This window comes from Adelges cooleyi, unplaced genomic scaffold (genome assembly GCF_023614345.1).
Source record: "Adelges cooleyi isolate 19-005CV unplaced genomic scaffold, UGA_ACOO_1.1 ACOO_flye_CR_arks_rails_tigmint_CR_PRNA_30, whole genome shotgun sequence".
NCBI lineage: Eukaryota > Metazoa > Arthropoda > Insecta > Hemiptera > Adelgidae > Adelges > Adelges cooleyi.
Window position 1 is genome coordinate 18,337,385 of NW_026095971.1, and position 17,690 is coordinate 18,355,074.

General features: G+C 30.2%; 1 protein-coding gene across 3 annotated transcripts; it reads right to left on the reverse strand.

Moving 5' to 3' along the window:
* Window positions 1-5,236: 5,236 nt before the first annotated feature.
* Window positions 5,237-15,036, reverse strand: LOC126838591 (fragile X messenger ribonucleoprotein 1 homolog). 3 transcript variants are annotated; one of them, XM_050573122.1, is made up of 11 exons: window positions 14,311-15,036; window positions 11,931-11,983; window positions 10,656-10,976; window positions 10,209-10,596; window positions 9,994-10,131; window positions 9,775-9,918; window positions 9,576-9,700; window positions 8,729-8,856; window positions 8,396-8,656; window positions 6,435-6,518; window positions 5,237-5,795 (listed from the first exon to the last, which is right to left on the reverse strand). In XM_050573122.1, exons 1-11 carry the CDS (start codon window positions 14,359-14,361, stop codon window positions 5,545-5,547), a joined length of 1,944 nt encoding a protein of 647 aa, XP_050429079.1. In that variant the 5' UTR covers window positions 14,362-15,036; the 3' UTR covers window positions 5,237-5,544. The 3 variants fall into 3 exon arrangements, with proteins under 3 accessions (XP_050429079.1, XP_050429082.1, XP_050429080.1); XM_050573125.1 differs by having other exon boundaries at window positions 6,378-6,518; window positions 14,311-14,364; XM_050573123.1 differs by lacking the exon at window positions 6,435-6,518 and having other exon boundaries at window positions 5,238-5,795.
* Between the last annotated feature and the right edge of the window lie 2,654 nt (window positions 15,037-17,690).

The following is a 17,690-nucleotide window of genomic DNA, read 5'->3' on the forward strand; positions in this document are numbered from 1 at the left end:
AAATTCAATTTTTTTTTTTAAATCCGGCTATGTACACTAAATTTTGATTTTTACATGACAGGTTTTTTTTACATTTAGTTTTGTTTGTTAGCAATGGTTATTATTATTTAGATTACATTTAATACTTAGTTCCCGTTTTATATTACATATTTTAAAGTATTTTTTGATACTCTTCTATTTTGTTTTTACTTAACGACCATTTTCACTGAACTAATGAGGTATTAAATTTATTCACATTTTAGTGTCCATAAAATTATTTATATTTGTAATTATTAGTTTTTTTTATCTACAGATTGTCATCGCATTGAGGCATTTATTTTAGTGATTTTTTTATAGTTGTTTATTTCAATAAACATGATTAACTAGATGTACATGCCGACTGTATTAGGTTATTTACTTAATGTGTTAATAAAATAAATAGAAATACTTGAAGAATTAAAAATTGTAATTTTTAAATTAGAAATTTATTATTTTAATAATTTACGTTCAATATATAACTTATATTTTGTATATTAATCGTAAATTCTTTATACGTAATTAAATTTGTATTACATATTTGAAAAGTTATTGAAGACAACTCCAAGATATAGAATTTGAAGTATTCAATTATAACTTTTCAACTCCGGGTATTGGGTTGAAATATAAGAATTAATAAAACATATTTTATAGATTTAGCTATAACCTACCTCATACATTTTTTAAACTGATCTGATTTATATAATGAGTAATTATTTATATACAAATAGTAATTAGTATAGAAACGAACTGTTATGTATTTAATGTTTCCAAATGAAAAGTATATTGTACATAGTGTACGTCATACGTTAATCTAATGACTAATCTAATGTAACCCAATGGCCTTTGCTAACCATGGTTTTTTATTCAAAAATAATAAAAAAAAATTACATTCTGATAGTATCATAGTAATATTGTATTTTCACTTTTAATCAATAGTAGAAAATTAAAAAAAGAAACAGGACTTAAACCAAAACACTGTTAAAGGGGTACATACTGAATCAGCCGAGTGCAAAACGATAAAGTTATACCTAAGTAGTTATTTAAGTATTTCAGACGAACCGGTAACAAATTATTGACAATTAATTATCATTTTTGGTACGTTTTTTTTAAGTCAAATAAGTATACAATATATTTTTACGGTTAAGAGAGTTGAGAGTTTTTTGGTTCATTTTATCGCTTGCAATTGTATTAGACTGTAAGACATGATTTTCAATATCAAAGTTTTGAATCATCTTATAGCAAACAAATACCTAATAGAGCCGAGTTATAAATGTATGAAATACGTAAATGGCATCTTTGGTTACACTCCGGATCGAGATGATTGATGATCGACGTCTACGAATAAGGAATGTCCGTCCGGCCATTTGAAAGTCGTCGGTGGAGAAATTAGATTTAGCGCACCCGCTACCTTGTCAGCTGCTTTCGTGGGGTATACACACACATGACACATACAAATAAACGTATAAATATAATGTGTAATGATATACAAAATAAAAAAATAATAATAATAACCCTGGCTATAAAACAAAAACTGAGATCAAAGCCACCCACAAGTAATTAACTCTTTGAGACACGGTGGTTAGTATATTGACCACTTTTGTTAAGGCCAATCGGCCTAACTGAACCCCTAGGTTAAGGGGGGGGGGGGTTAAAGAGGATAATCACATATAATATATATATAAATATATACTTCATTTTATTTTTTGGCGTTTGTTAGAAGTGATGATTACATAAAAATATAGTCAACTAAATGCACCTTTAGAGCGTATAGTTCAATCATATATATATTTTTTACAATCATTTCGCTGATTTTTATCTTGTTTTTTAGGGTATTTTTTGGTGACGTTCCTTGGCTTCCAAAGAGTATAGGTTGTACCAACCTATCTCTATGTTTACTCATTGCACCTACAAGTACAATGGAGTATACCGTGATCTCCAATAGCCTAAGGTATTCGCGTGATGTGCTTTTACGATATTTCCGGCGATAAATGCATACCTGTACACATGATGTAGTCTGGGGGGGGGGGGCTAGAAATGTGCGACAATCTGAAATCAACCGAATGAATCACAATTGATGTACCTATAATTTGAAATTTGCCAGAATTTGTATTAAATGCTTTTAAACCCGTAATTTGATTTCGCATGGCTACAAATTAATCGCATATATACTATTCTTACCTATACTCATATTAACGTTTTAGTAAAAACACATCTCCCAGCAACCAACGTATTGGCCGATTTTAAGTAAACAAATATACGTAGCCAAATGTTTACTTTTCTGGCATCCCGTCCCGTGTACTAGAAGAAATTGGTGCTGTGAGAAATAAATAGATAAACAAAGTATACAAATTTGGATGTACTTTAAATTAATTTCAATTTCTCTAAATCAAAGTTTGATTTTGAACGAAGGTATTTTTTTAATTTTTGGGTGAGAATCTTTTTTTGAAGTTGGTATAATTATACAGACTATACTAACTTTAGATGGATTCTAATATCTAATAGATAGGTCATTTTCGGTTCTATCCATATTGTCACTGGTTAAAATTGTTTAAGGGGATTGCATGCGGTCGGTTTTTTCAGTCAATACACATCATTTTTATTCCATTGCACAAACCGAACCAGTGATCCGAAAAGCAATCTAAAAACAGATTTGAATTTGCCATGAAGTTTACTTATGATCGGTTAGGGTACTTTTTTCAATTTTTAATTTTAACCCTTTCCAAATGATTTAAAAATTTAAAATTTTAAATAATGTTCAAACGTATTTTATACATAGTAGGAATAAGATATCAAAAAAGTACCCTGACCGATCATAAGTAAACTTCATGACAAATTAAAATCCGTTTTCAGATTATTTATTGGATCACTGGTTCAGCCTGTGCGATGGAACAAAAAATGTATGCTATATTAACTAAAATGGTTTTTACTCATAAACAAGATAATTTAAATTAAAAATAATACCATGAAGCTTATACAAATTAACCGGTAAATTAATTGACATGATCAAAATTTATTAAAACTACTTTTTTCCTAAATATTGCCTATACAAAACTCTTTAATAACCAACCGCATGCAATCACCTTAAACATAAAATTTCCTATGTTAATCAAATGCAAACAATTCACGAGGATTAGGGTTAAGATAAAGATCCGATTCTTTAAGGAATTTCTTATTTGAATGGGCTACTATCGATTAGGTAGAGGGGAGGGAAAAAACATATTTGTAGACACAGTGTCTAATCTATAATTTGGTAATAAGAAGTCTTATTCTTTTGATGAATTCATTGCCATAAAAACTATTTCATTTTTTTTACGTTTAACAGTAAGACCTTTAAATTAACTTCAAAAAGAAAAGATGTGATGCTAACAAGGACTCATGCTGTGGTGGATCTAAATCATTTTTATAGGGGTTTTCATTTTTTTCTCTTATTAATATAGTATATACTGTATCATAGATCTCAATATATAAATGTCAACGCGGTCTATATGAGCTGGTAGAGAATCCTAACACCCATTTTAATCCACCCCTAGGCGCGAGTCAAGTAAGTGGCTTTAAATAAGTTTTGTAAGAGGACTGTTATTTATATGAATGGGGGCTATCCCCTGTATATTATCTATACTCAAGTATAATATACAGTAAGTTTTGTCTATGATATATATATTTTTTTTAAACCGCCCCGCTCTCTTTTATATGATATAATATAGCTATATTATTATAAACATTCAGAACTGGATGACAATAAACAGAGAAAAATAAATACCAATTTCCAAAAAAAAAAATGTACAATTTCTTTATTATGCAAAATTATTATAATGTATTCATTATATTTATTATCATACTATATAACTAATAGTATAATATTGATGTATATTACTCATTGATCTTAAATAAACTATTTTCATATAAATATATTATATATATATATGAATCTGAGTTATACATGTACATAAGAAATAGGTATGTATATTTTATAATGGTCGCTAAATATATGCTGTATACATAATTTAAAGTCACATACATTATTATTATTATTATAATTATATATTTATTATGCTGGACGACCTCAGCAAATTCCACTAAACAAGGTGCCAAAATTACTCAAATCATTCACATAGTGAGACATAATAATTAGACATTTAGACATAATGAGTGATCTTCTACTCGCAGATAAGTTTTACAATTTAGACACAATCACAAAAAAAATTTCCTTTCCATTATATGCTTGACAAAATTTAGTACATCGTCTTATCCTACAATAAAATTATATAATAAATAAATATAAACATAAGATAATATATTTTTTTATTTACTTTATAAAATCAATGTAGGTAGCGCATAACCATCTTCTTTAACTTCACATCCGTAATAATTCATACATTAAAAGGCCGATATTAACATAATTATTAGTTAAATCATTATACAGCTACTAATATTAGTTTTAAAAAGAAAATAAATAAATATTTATAATTATAAACAAAACTGGATAAAATGTTTTGTTCTAATGAGCACGCAAAATAGGTTATACAGTATACATAAAATATAATAATCGGTAAATGAACTGATTGCTAGTATTTTTTTATATTTTACTTAATGTTATATTTTGCGTACATAACTGTTATAAACCAATTGATGCCATTTAAATATTATTTGCTATATTCTTTTTTTTAAATATAAGTAAATCGTTATCAAAAAAAAGAGTATTATTAATATTATTATTTTACATCATTATCAATATGTGTAATTACTTTTACACAAAAAAATGTATTACATCATATACATATATATTTATTTATTTTTCAATTTTTACCTTTAGGCTATAAGAAAATTTTAATGTTAAATGCATAGGCGTAGTAAGCGGATAATAATGAATATCCTAACAAAAATCAAATTTAGGGTATAATTATTTTTGAAATGAAAATTCCAAATAAAAAAATGAACCAACACACTGTTAATAGAAAAATATAAATAAATAAATGTTTATTAAATTAATATATTTATTTAAATTTACTCGTTAGAAAGTATTTTTAAAGACCATTAACATGGTATCAAACACTGTAGTTTTATTTTCGTTTTTTCTAGCACTTTAAATTCAATAGAGGAATTTAAAAAAAAATCCAATTATTTATACATATATATTTATATATATATAATATATATATTTCCCTTACTATATATATATATAAATATACATATACTTTTTTTTTGTCATGCATTGCAAGAAGGTAGAATTTCAAATAAATCTTTTAATATATTACATGGCAAAATTGAAAAATAAAAATATAAAAATCAAGAGTGCAGAAAATAATTCTATTACAATTAAATTTTTCCACACATTATAAAGACGCTTTTGTTGTTGTTAATTAAAGTTCTTTTAGAAACATTTCAAAAGAAATATTAATAATGGTTTGATATCTTATACCACAAGAATAATTATAATTTTTTTTTTTTTTTTTAGAAACAACATGTTTGAATAAACGTTTCTGTTAGATGGTTTTTAACTTATAATACATAAAATTTAAAGAGGTTTTAAGTCGAATCGGCATCAGGTATTGTTGATGATCCGTTAACTGCAATCACCTGTTGTCCGTTAGCAGCCGGAGTTGCATTATTAGACTTGTTCTTTGACGGAGACTTATTCTGTTGACCTTTTGACCTTTGGTTTTTCGACTGTTTGCTGTTTCCGTTATTTGTGCTATTATTGTTAGTGTTTCCATTGTTTGTTGCATTAGTTTGTGATGTATTGGTTGCACTACTGTCGTTATTGAAATCATAGGCCCCTATAAGAAAACAAAACTAAATTGAATAAAAATAATTTCGATTTAGTCTTTTAAAATAAATTTTTACATAATTACTATAGCTCAATTACATTAGCTATTTGTTAGTTGATTCTATATTAAAATACACATTACTATCAATCTACACTTCATGTAACAAGTCGTAGCTGTATTTTTATTTTTTAACTTGGTGCAGTAATCACTAGTGCTTTTGTTTATATAAAGTAGTACGAGATATCTTTCAAATTTTATGGTTTTAACTACTTAGTAGTTCATTCCTATCTGTTGTATTACAATAATATACTTTCTATACATGTCATGCAGTAACTAAAAATTTGTATACGTCTAAATATCAATACGAGCATTCTACAATAAAGTAAAATCTTTAAAAGCAGGAAGTTTTATTATATCATGAATAATGTACATGGAACTCATTTAGAAATATTTATAACTGAATGAATTACTCAATATATTTGTTTTCAACATTCAATCTTTCATTAGATGACCTATTTTTCTTGCAACACAAAACTCTTTTTATCTGTGGCACATAATAAAACTGTTTCTTGTTAGTATTGCTTTACTTACATTCGTTAACATCATTACTAATACTACCACTGCCTTTAGAACTAGCTGGGCATTCACCTTGAGCAGCAGCTATGGCGCGATTTCTCCGTTTTTGGCTGCTTTTGGACTTTGGTGCTTGCGCGTCCACACTAGATACAGACTCTAGCGCAAATAAAATAAAAATAATAGAAAAAAACATACAAATAAAATACTTGAAAATGTTTTTTAAAAAGAACAAATAATGAAATATTGTGTTGTGCACTATTAATACTGTTTTTTTTTTTCATTTTTTAAGCACAATGTTAATAAAAATGTAATAGAATGTTAATAAAAATGTAATAGAATGTTATTTTTTTTATGAATACTTGGCTTCTGGTATTGACTGTATCACAATATTAAAATTAAAATTAAGTATTTGGCCATATTGAAAAAACAAACAATGGTTTTTATATAGTATTATTTATAGATTACAAAGAGTGATTCCCCAAAAAATCTCCATACTCTGTCCAGCGAGTGAACGCGACTACACAGAAATTAAACATGCTACTCCTGGTAGCACAGTCTGGGCAGTAGGGTACTTTGATTTCTGCAAAGGTACATTCTCTCGCTGGACATAGTGATGGTGCTTTTCAGATGAAGATAAATTCCCATTTACATGCTCAAGTATATTGCCCTGCTAGCAAAGAAGGCAGTATATGCCAAACATAGAAAAATGAAAATTTTATGAAGGAATACTCAGTATTTAAACGTGCAATTTTTATGTCCTTAGCAAAATGTTACCATTTTTTCCCAGGATTTTACAATAGATTCATTGTAAATCGTAGTATGTTATATAAATGTATTTAAAAAAATAAAAACATGTTTTTATGGGGGGGGGGAAAGCAGTATGTGCCATGATTCAAGCAAGAAAGCAATATATGATCAGAACATATTATGGCCTTTTTGCTATGTACAGTGCACTTACATTTTTCTTGCTAAGAAGCTTATGCATTTTTTAGCAGTAGACTACAATCACAATGTAGATAAATTATCTACAACGTAGATACAACATATTTATTTATAATGAACACACATCAATTCATATTAAATGTTTTGTAAAAATGATGATACTAATTTTATTACTTCTAACTTGAGTTTTATTACCTAAATGGGTTGATACCAATGGGCTGTTATCAATTATGACTTGCAAGAACAACGTATTAGAACATACTGTTCCTTTCTTAAGGAAAAAATTATATATCCATTCATAAATTACTAAGCAAAAACAACATATACGTTGTTTTTAGTGAACTCTGATGTTATTTATCTATTTCAAGTATTTTATTTGATTCTGCGTAAAGAATTATATAAGATGCATTAATTATTTAGTAAATTTTATCAAATTCACAACTATTACTAACAAATTTAGAAAAAAAAATGTTTTCTTAAATAAATACAACATGGCATAGTATATGCCAAGCAGTATGCTTTCTTTGCTAGCGAGGCAGTATAGATGGATGTTTTTACTTTTTTTTGCTCCAGTACCAAAATCAGTTAACAGCAACATAGTCTATTTGGCCAAACGTCTACATTATCAAATAGCATGATATAGAAAAATAACTAATTAAAGCCATCCATACAAAAATGTATGTTACACCACAAAATGCAATTAAAATTTTTAGATTTGCGTAGTATATAATTCTATGTGAGTTTTATTATAACGTTAGAAAGTTATTTTTTAAAACACTAATACCTAGTTTTTTTCTATAATAATTATTATTTATTTATTTAATACGATGACCCTAATGGTACACAATTTAAATATTATTTTCTTTTATCTGCACATTAATTTATATTTGAGTAATGTTTGTGTTACAATAATTATAAATGATTTTTTTTAACTAAGCTAATATCAAACTATTCCAACAAAAATGAATAAATAGAAACTTTTTTAATTGATTAACTCATTCTAGGGCATAACTCATGAAAAACAACATTCCAAAAACAAAACAAAAGCACAAACAAAAATGTTTAAGGTACATTAACTTGAGATTTTTTACCTCTATCACCACTGTCTTGAGCGCTGTCAAGTACAGTGTGTTCATCATCAGCTGTCCTTCTTCTATCTTCCATTCGTCTGGTACCACCTCCTCTATTACCTCTAGGAGCAGAGTTACCGTTACCAGCACCTCCACCACGACGTTCTCTAGCCATGTTGTTACCTTGACCTCCTTGACGATTATACTGATATTGGTTGGATCGCTGTGATGTAGGCGGTAGTCTATCGTCAACTCCGTCCTGATTTTGGTTTCTGTTGTTACCTGTATATTTGTGATTAAAATAACACCATTACAAGCCATCCATAGTATAATTATGAATTTTCTATAACTTACTGTTGTTATAGAAGTCATGCCTTGTGCCTCGACCACGATTAGTTGTTCCTCTAGGTCGTCCACTTCCTCTGCCCATTGAATTACCTCCCATTCCGTTATTCATACTTTCAGTATCATTATTAAAGTTTCTAAACAGAAAAAATAAACAATAATAATCATTCTAATGCAAATATACCCAGGTTTGGGTACAGCATAGGTACCCTAACCTAAAAATAAATTTATTAGTGTTAAAACTAGTGCCTGTGATTTTAAACGTGTAATTTAAATACACGTGTACACGAACCCCGTGTAATTATAAATACACGTGTATTTAAAAAAATTTATTTTGTTAAAAATTTTAGTTTGAGTTAACGTATTTACACAAATATACTTGTGTTTGAGTTCGTATAATTAAATAGACGTGATATTAAACATAAAACTAAAATTAATAACAAAAATAAATTTTTTTGAATACACGTGTATGTTAATTACACGTGTTTCACGTGTAATCGAATACACGTGTAATAAGGACCTCTAGTTGAAACTAGATACAAGAAACTATGTGAAATCCTATGTAAATCCAGTTTTTTTTTTAATCTTAAGCGAGAACTTGATTTATGGTAATTCATTTATTAACACAGTGAAAATATTTTTTTTTTTAAATACTTCACATAAATAAAAATTAAAATTATCAAAGGTTAAGTGTTAGTAAGTAAAGAAACACCTAATAACATTTTACACTAAAAAAAATTAAAAAACAACTTAATTTTAACACTTAAAGCAGCTAGATAAAGTGATAGGCAAAATTTATATTTTATACATATTTTATTTTAAACTGGAATGGAAATTTTGTTCCGAAAGAATTTACCGATCGTTTCGCCTTTGCATGGTATAGTTTGGTATCATTTGATGAGGGTAAGATGGACCAGTACTGTGAATGCTACGTAATTCTTGTTCCATCCCCATTTTTTCTTGCCTAATTTGTTCAAGTTCCTTAAATTATAAAAAACAAAACACATTAAAAAAATAAGGTCAATTACAATAATAAAATATCAAAATATAATTACTTTAAGGTGTTCTAGGTGGTATTCAAGCAAAACTTTAGCATTTGATATGCTTTCAACTGTGCCAACAAAGACAAAAGGAACTTGGCCCTCTTCACGGGGAATAGTAGGTTGAGGTTCATTGTCACCTTCAATTTTTACTCTGATCTAAGGTCAATAGAATTTTTTTTTTAAATAATTTTTAACAATACGGATATAAAATTCGTTCTTATTTTGACTTACAACTCCACTTTTGTCCACAATATCCTGTATGTTACGACCGTTTTTACCAATAACTTTTCCTATAAAGTCTCTTGGAACTTGTAAGAATTCTTCTTTGTATTCCAAAATCCCCCGTGCTTTCACAACAGCTTCTTTATTCTTAAAACAAATATATTATATTATTTAAAATAGTAAATATATTAGTTAAAATTTAATCATTTATTAAAAAACATTACCTCTCCGTAAATTTTAAAGATGCCCGTGTGTTCGTCTAGTTCAATATTCGTAATTCCGTCGACCCTGCGTGCTTGCTGTATGTTAGTACCGTGGGCACCAATAGCTAATCCCATTAAATCATCTCGTACCTTAAACTCGTCCGTATAAGATGATGATGTAATTTGTTGCTTGGAGCTTTCTAGTTGCCTAGCCAACTCCTCAGTCTTTTTTAGCAACATCACCTTTTGATTAAGGTTCCTAAAATGCATGTCCGCTAGCATCAGCGCTCGCTTACTGGTCAAGGGAGAACGAGATATTACGCTTAGTACACATTGGTCAGCATTATAGATGACCAACGACGCACCAATTGCTTTTTGTAGATCTTTATGGATACCATCTATCTTAGCACTGAAAATAAAATAACAGTTAAAACTATTGTAAATTACAAACTAAAATGAAATACACACCATTCCCTAACATCTTCAGGCACATCAATGTCAAACTTAAAAAAAGTGTTGGCATTAATGTGTGGGTTTGTGTTCCTGCACCTCAGACGATCTGGTGTTACTATCTCTGTGTACGTACTATCGAGATGCTGGACAGCAAATTGGGTAGGAGGATTTCCACTGATAATTTTTATTACTGCTTTAATCCATCCTAAACATGGATGAGGCTCTCTGGTGGTTTTTACTTCTACCTCTTGGTTGTCTGTGAAATCGGTGCTACACTGACTATCAGCCAAAGGAAGACGTACATTGCCACAATTGAATTTAGTTTCGGGATACCAGCTAAAAATAAATTAAGTAATTAAAATATATATTTTTTAATTTATAGTAACTTATAATTTTAAATTGTATGGAAGTGTTACAACATTTAATATATTATATGTAACTGCTAATTAATAAATAATTTTGATTTATATTTATTAATGTAATAAAGGAGCAGCAATACAGTGTTACCTACAACCTACTTAACCCGCTCACTGCTATAGACGCGTAAACGCGTCCATAGATAAGCAACTGTGTGGTGCTATGAATGCTTATACACTTTAAAAATCAACAAAAACTATAATCATTAATGTGATAACACAAACATATGGTAGATTACAAGACAAATCCTATGAAATAATAAAAAATAAAAACTGAAAAATATCAAAGAAGCTATAAGTAAAATAAAATATTTGTTATGCTAGGGTTCCTAAATCTTAATCATATTTTATAAAGCACTATCATTGTCTATAAAATGATCAGACGCATATGCAAATATGAATAGTTATACACGTGCTCATAGCTTTACACAATTGCTTTTCTATAGACGAATGTTTATATAATTTAATTTTTTAATTTGCATATTTATATTTTTACCTCAATTTTTTAGGAAACAATTGCTAACTTAAATACCCAATATATTCTAAAATACTGACTAAAAAAAAAAAATTGATGTCCAAATTCTTAACCCATAGGTACATATTATCCCAGCAGAGTAGCATACAATAGCAAAAAATTAATTCAGCAGTAAAAGGGATAATTTTAATTATGAAAAATACTAATTTTGACTTTTAAACAATTTGAATACATTTTTCACATCAAATTCCTAATTTAAATGAGATTGAATTGTCAAAATTATATTCATACACCCAATTTGATACACCTAATTTTGTTAACGAACTTTTATGGAGAAAAAATGTAGCTGCTTATTATTATTACAGTTTTAACTTATAACATAATAATAAAAATACTTACTCATTTGGGAAAGAAACTAAGACTTCACTATCCATAACACCCATGACGACACCCTAAAAATAAAAATAAAACATTAAATTAGGATAATAACTGCATAACTTTTGATAAATTGAAAAGCTAGTACTGGTTACTATCACATTGGATATTAACAACATTTTATCTTTAATATGTTAATATTTAAATTTTAACTCTTTCAGCCATGTTCGTTCAATGTCAATGTAACAAATTGAAATATTTTGATATTGAGTAGAAAGTTGAAATTTAATGTGTAACAGTGTTGGGAAGAACCCGCTATTTAAACCTTAACTATTGGGAACGTGCGAGTACGACGCTTTCCTGTTGAATTTTTCTATTTAAAATGATATATTGAACCATAATTGAAAATTACATAACAATAATGAAATTTAAGCAAAATAATTGGTTTTTGGTATAATAACCATTCTGTCAAATGATGCACGGTGAGCATTTGTTTTCTATTTTAGCCATCACTTGATTATTTATATTTTCAAATCCTCACTTATCACTTATAAATTATGCTAACACATCAAGGAATGTTTCAGAAAAAAATATAACAGACATTCTGAGACAAAAAAAAATATAAAAACAAATTCACATATTTCATCAGAACTGAAAAAATTTAATGAAATGTTATTTCAACAAAATAGATCCACTACTGGATGTTGGCATGAGGTGGTATAAGTTATATCGAGGGTTAAGTATATTATAATTGAACAAGTAGTGGCTAAAATATAAATCAAGTGAGCGTTTACCACACGACAATGAAAGGTATTTATATAAAAATACATTTCATTGACTTTGCTAGGGTTAAAAATGTTTACTCATTACGATAGTTTGTTGGAAACACATTTTTGTGAATTATGCATCGATATCTAACTGACTATGTTATTTCCTGTAAGTCTATACACTGTAGTTTGCTTAACAATGAACTAACCCATATGTGTTATGTAATTAACATACAGTCACAACCTTATTATATATAAAACGTTAAGAAATAGGAACATTATATGATAAGTCTATTGCCTTAATGAGAATGACTTAATTAGTAAAAGATCATAGTGGATACCGTTAGCATAATTAAAAAAGGTTGTTAGTAAATTTTGGCCGAAATGTGCTACTGTATAGTGTACTATCTGATAATGAATAGGAATGGTTTTGTCTTGCAAAAACATAGTAGAAAATAGCCATTTTTAAATCACTTTAATGCGGAAAGTACTATAAATAAATGTGTCAAAAGGAAAAACAGAGTGAAAAACTTTAATACTTTTCTGTTCCGTTTTACACGGAATGGTATAATTAAAGCAATATTTGAATTGTTATAAATGATGATTGGCATTAGCTAATTACTACTTTTGTAACCAACACACTAATAGTTTGCCTTATCAGTCATTATTTTGTTTCATTAGTAAATGATTTAATACGTTTAAATTTTAAACTTTCTCACTGAATATTTTTTTTTTTGTCAAATTTGTTATTGTTAATTATGTTTTGTAAATATTTAATATAGTACATCCCTGCACATTTTGCTTGGAATTAATAGTATAGATAGATAAAAATATATGAATAATAGACGTGTTACTGCTGTTTTCTTGTTACATACTGCTAATTAAATACCTACAGGCTTTAACATAAATTAAGGTTTAACTATAAAATGTGTGTGTATATATTTAATATACATGTATATGTATATCTTTTTACTTAAGGAAAAATCATGTACTCGGCTGTGTGGACATTAAGTGTTAAGTTAATAATTGTGATCCCCCAAACATCGGGTGTCCTGTGGTTGGTCTATTTAATTTGAACGGAATACTGAACACCTAGTTATTTTTTGGCGCAACCCATCAAAGTATTACTGTACTCTGTTTTGAATAAGAACAAAGTATAGGTAGTATAATATTATTATTAGCTTTATGACGTTAAACTTGAAAACTTTGGCCAGTGTTGACAAACATGAAAGTAACAGTCGATAAACTTTGTACCCCTTTTAAGAAATAACATTTTGTTGCACCCGGTTTGTACCGTACCCAAAACATAATATTATTTTTGTTCATCGGTGCAATCAATCGACCAGCGTAATCACTAACCGGAATGGACATGACAGTATGGAGTTGGAAGTTGGAATGGAGTTGGGAGAAGCCAAAAATTAATCGAGACTGTGTATGCAAGTGAGCCGCCGGTGTTAACCTCAAAGTGATTTTGGACTTGAGGGTACGCCGTGTGGCCGACAGTCGGTGGCCGCTGAACGGCACATGGGCGTTTTTGGCTACCACGGGAAACCCGTCGGCGACACCGCGTCCGCACAAAAACGCATAACCTTATTTGCCGTAACGTGTGTGCATGTATGCATGCGTGCGCGACTCACCTCATAATAAGCGCCGTTTTCGAAGAGCACCTCGACTTTCAGATCGTCCATTGCGAGACTGCGACCGCTACTGATGATGGCGATGATGTTAACGAGGGGTTTTTCTCCTCGGTCGTCTCGTCACACCGTTTCGATGCCGTCGGTCGGTTACTGATCACACGCGCGCGCACACAGCGGTGGTGGTAAAGAAATGATACCGCGGCGGTCGTCGGCTTAATGCGTGTGTGTGTGATATTGACAAATATTTATTTATTATTACGGCACAACTGCACGGGTAGAAGTTTTTTTAAGAGATCTCGTGTTGTAGGAAGACTGTGCCGCGAACGTGACGTACGACGGACGGACGGCGGCGTTCGGTGGGATTGGCCGTGAAGAAGGTACGCCGAAATGTGACGGAGCTGGACGTTATTAAAAATATTTTATTATCGTTAGAGGTGTAGGTACGAGCAGAGGAAACACGGGTAGCCGCTGATGCCTGATGATGATACCGTATGACGATGAAGCCGTCTGCGCGTGCCAGTTGACTGCGGCTGTCGGGGCAAGTGTTGCGTCGACGTTGATGGAACGCGGAGCGTGCACCGTGTGCGTTTGGAAAAAAAATATTCGCGAAGAAAACGTAATAATATAATGTATAAAATGAAATTAAATTTAAAAAAGGCAAGAGATGAAAATAAAAAAAATAATAACAATCGTGATTCGTGTGTGTTGCGTTTTAGGGCTTAGACGGTGCGGACGCGTTCGGCCAATGGCATCGCGCGCGGCTCCGCAGTGTTGCCCGTACCGCCGGCCGCGAATTCCCAACCGGCACAGCGTTTCCCCCCGCGGCCCGTCCTACCACACCGGTTCTAACCGCGTGTCCTTTTCTCTTTTATGTTGTCCCGTTCTCCGCGAAAATCTCCTCTCGTTTGGTTTTTTTTCCCTCCGCCCCTTCCACACGCTAATCAAAGTACGGCATCCGGCACCAACAACCATGTCGTGTATCCGACCCGTCAACGGCCACGCCGGCCGGCGAACGCGACCAGTTTGGCGCCATTCCAGCGAAATTCGAAACTTGAAAACAACGCGTCCGGCGCCTATCACTGGCCGTCCTACATGCTATCACACGTGCTTTTCCCATAATAATATATAAACGATCGCAGTGTCATTAAAGTGGTTTTGTTAGCACACACAACGTGCTGATATAATATGATTATGTTGGTGGACGATAATTAAAAATATAATTTGGTAAATACCGAGAAACTGCTTAAAAAAAATAATAAACATTTCTATAAAAAATCGTAAAACGGAGTTTGCGGTTTGTCACTCGAACATAAATAATTTTTGAACTTATAACGATATTGTAAATTTTATCGAATTAACGGTGAAAACTGACAAACGATAATAATTATTATTGTTACTGATGTATTTTTTTTTAATCTGGTCGCTCGCGGGTATATCCCCTCCGCCGACTGCGCTCGGAGAATCAAAATTGACGCATGTGTCAAGTTCATCGACTTTAGCTATAGATATGTGCAAACAATAAATCATAACATTAACGTGCGAGAGAGACAGCTGTTAGTCTGCGCTACACACATAAGGTTTAATTTTTCAGCATAGGTACGCTACTCCGTTTGGTTGTCTATCGGTGTTTACTCTTTGCCGTTTTTCTTTTGTTATTGGCTTGAATTGTTTAACTTTTGGACCTACGTTTGCAAATATTATGCGATTTTATTGTAATATTCTTATTATTGATTATAATTCATAGTAGATACCTATGGCTATGCACCTAAAGTCTAAACCAGTAGCACTACTTTTCTTTCTTCTAACATACCTACTCGTGACTTGTGGTAGGGGTAGGTCTTGGAGCGGGCGAGTAAATGTCCACAGGGCTGTTGACATTTTCGGTTTTAAGGCCGTTATCAAGTTATAACAACAACTTGTTAAATTTTCTTAAAAATATGTGTACTAGGTATGCAACGATTATAAAACAAAACTTAATACTGCTAATCGTATCTAATACTTAATAGCAATAGGCTATCTTAGTAAAATGCAATTTTAAGCGCATTAGTGTCTTAACTCTTATCAATCCTTTTAATTTTTGTTTTAGATTTTTGAATGAGTTTTGTCAACGCTTTAGTGACTATAATAATGTGCTATTGTCTTAACTTCTTCCGTTTTTCTTTCATTTAATCTTAATTATTTTAATCAATGTTCTCATTTAAATACATTTTTTGAACTCTTTAGACATGTTAAAATTAATAGTATTTTGCTTGCAACTGAAATTAAGCTGAATTTTCAGAGCTCAAAGTCTGAAAATTAAACCGAACGTAGATCTAGATTATTGTGTACTGCGCATAATACACACGACTGGAGTAATTTATATAGGTAACGTATTAGTGGCACAATAAACTAATAATAATTTTACAATTTTAGGTAGGCTGAAGACCTACCCAAAATATTCGCTAGAAAATTACAGCAACATTAAAAATTATATAAAACTATTAAAGAAATAATTTCAAAAAACTATTAATACAAATAATTAAGGGTGGTATAATAAGTTATGTGGTCTTATTAAATTGTTGAACGCCAAAAAAAAAAAATGAAATGATGCTTTTGCAAGTTGCACTAAATTTTTCTATATCATATTACTGAGATTTATTGCTAATTAAAAATTGCCTCGACTTTCGACTGCTAAGGCAGGCATAAGCGTTGCCAGTAAATCGCAGATAGTAGATATATTTCATTTAGAAATAGTACATGTCATATCTTTCTACCAATATAATAAAATGTATGATTTAGACTATTAATAATAATTTAATACTTCTGTCCTCGGCGTGAACAAGGAAATAAACAAAACTATTGTACTAGCTAGACAATTAATGTTACTTATTTAATAAATTAATTGAATGGCTTTTTATTGATGCTAAGAAAAACAATTAAAAATACCAAGTGCTGTGTGCTTTATTCCAAATAAGATAATATCAAGTCTATAAAGAGAACAAAATCCAATAGGTACTGACAGTTTTTACCATATTATAAGAGTTTTTATAATGATATTTGTAGAGGTTTTCCTAACAAACATGATGGTGTAAAATCGTTCATTATTATTTCTATTAAAGCTATGAGTAATTTTAGAATTTTAGAGGACTGAAGATTGTGTTTGCTTATATGTTATTATAAACAGTTGTTGGTTACTTTGTATCATTGAATATTATTTATTTATTATCAATGGTAATAGTAAAGTATATTATAGTAAAACTGATATCCCCTTACGCTGCCATTTTGTTTCTGAAGATAATAATTCGAGACGATGTGCAATAACCTGTATAATATTCCAACCGTGGCTGAGAGCCAGACTTAAGCTGGTTACACCTCACAGTCACTCGACAAACAGCAACTCG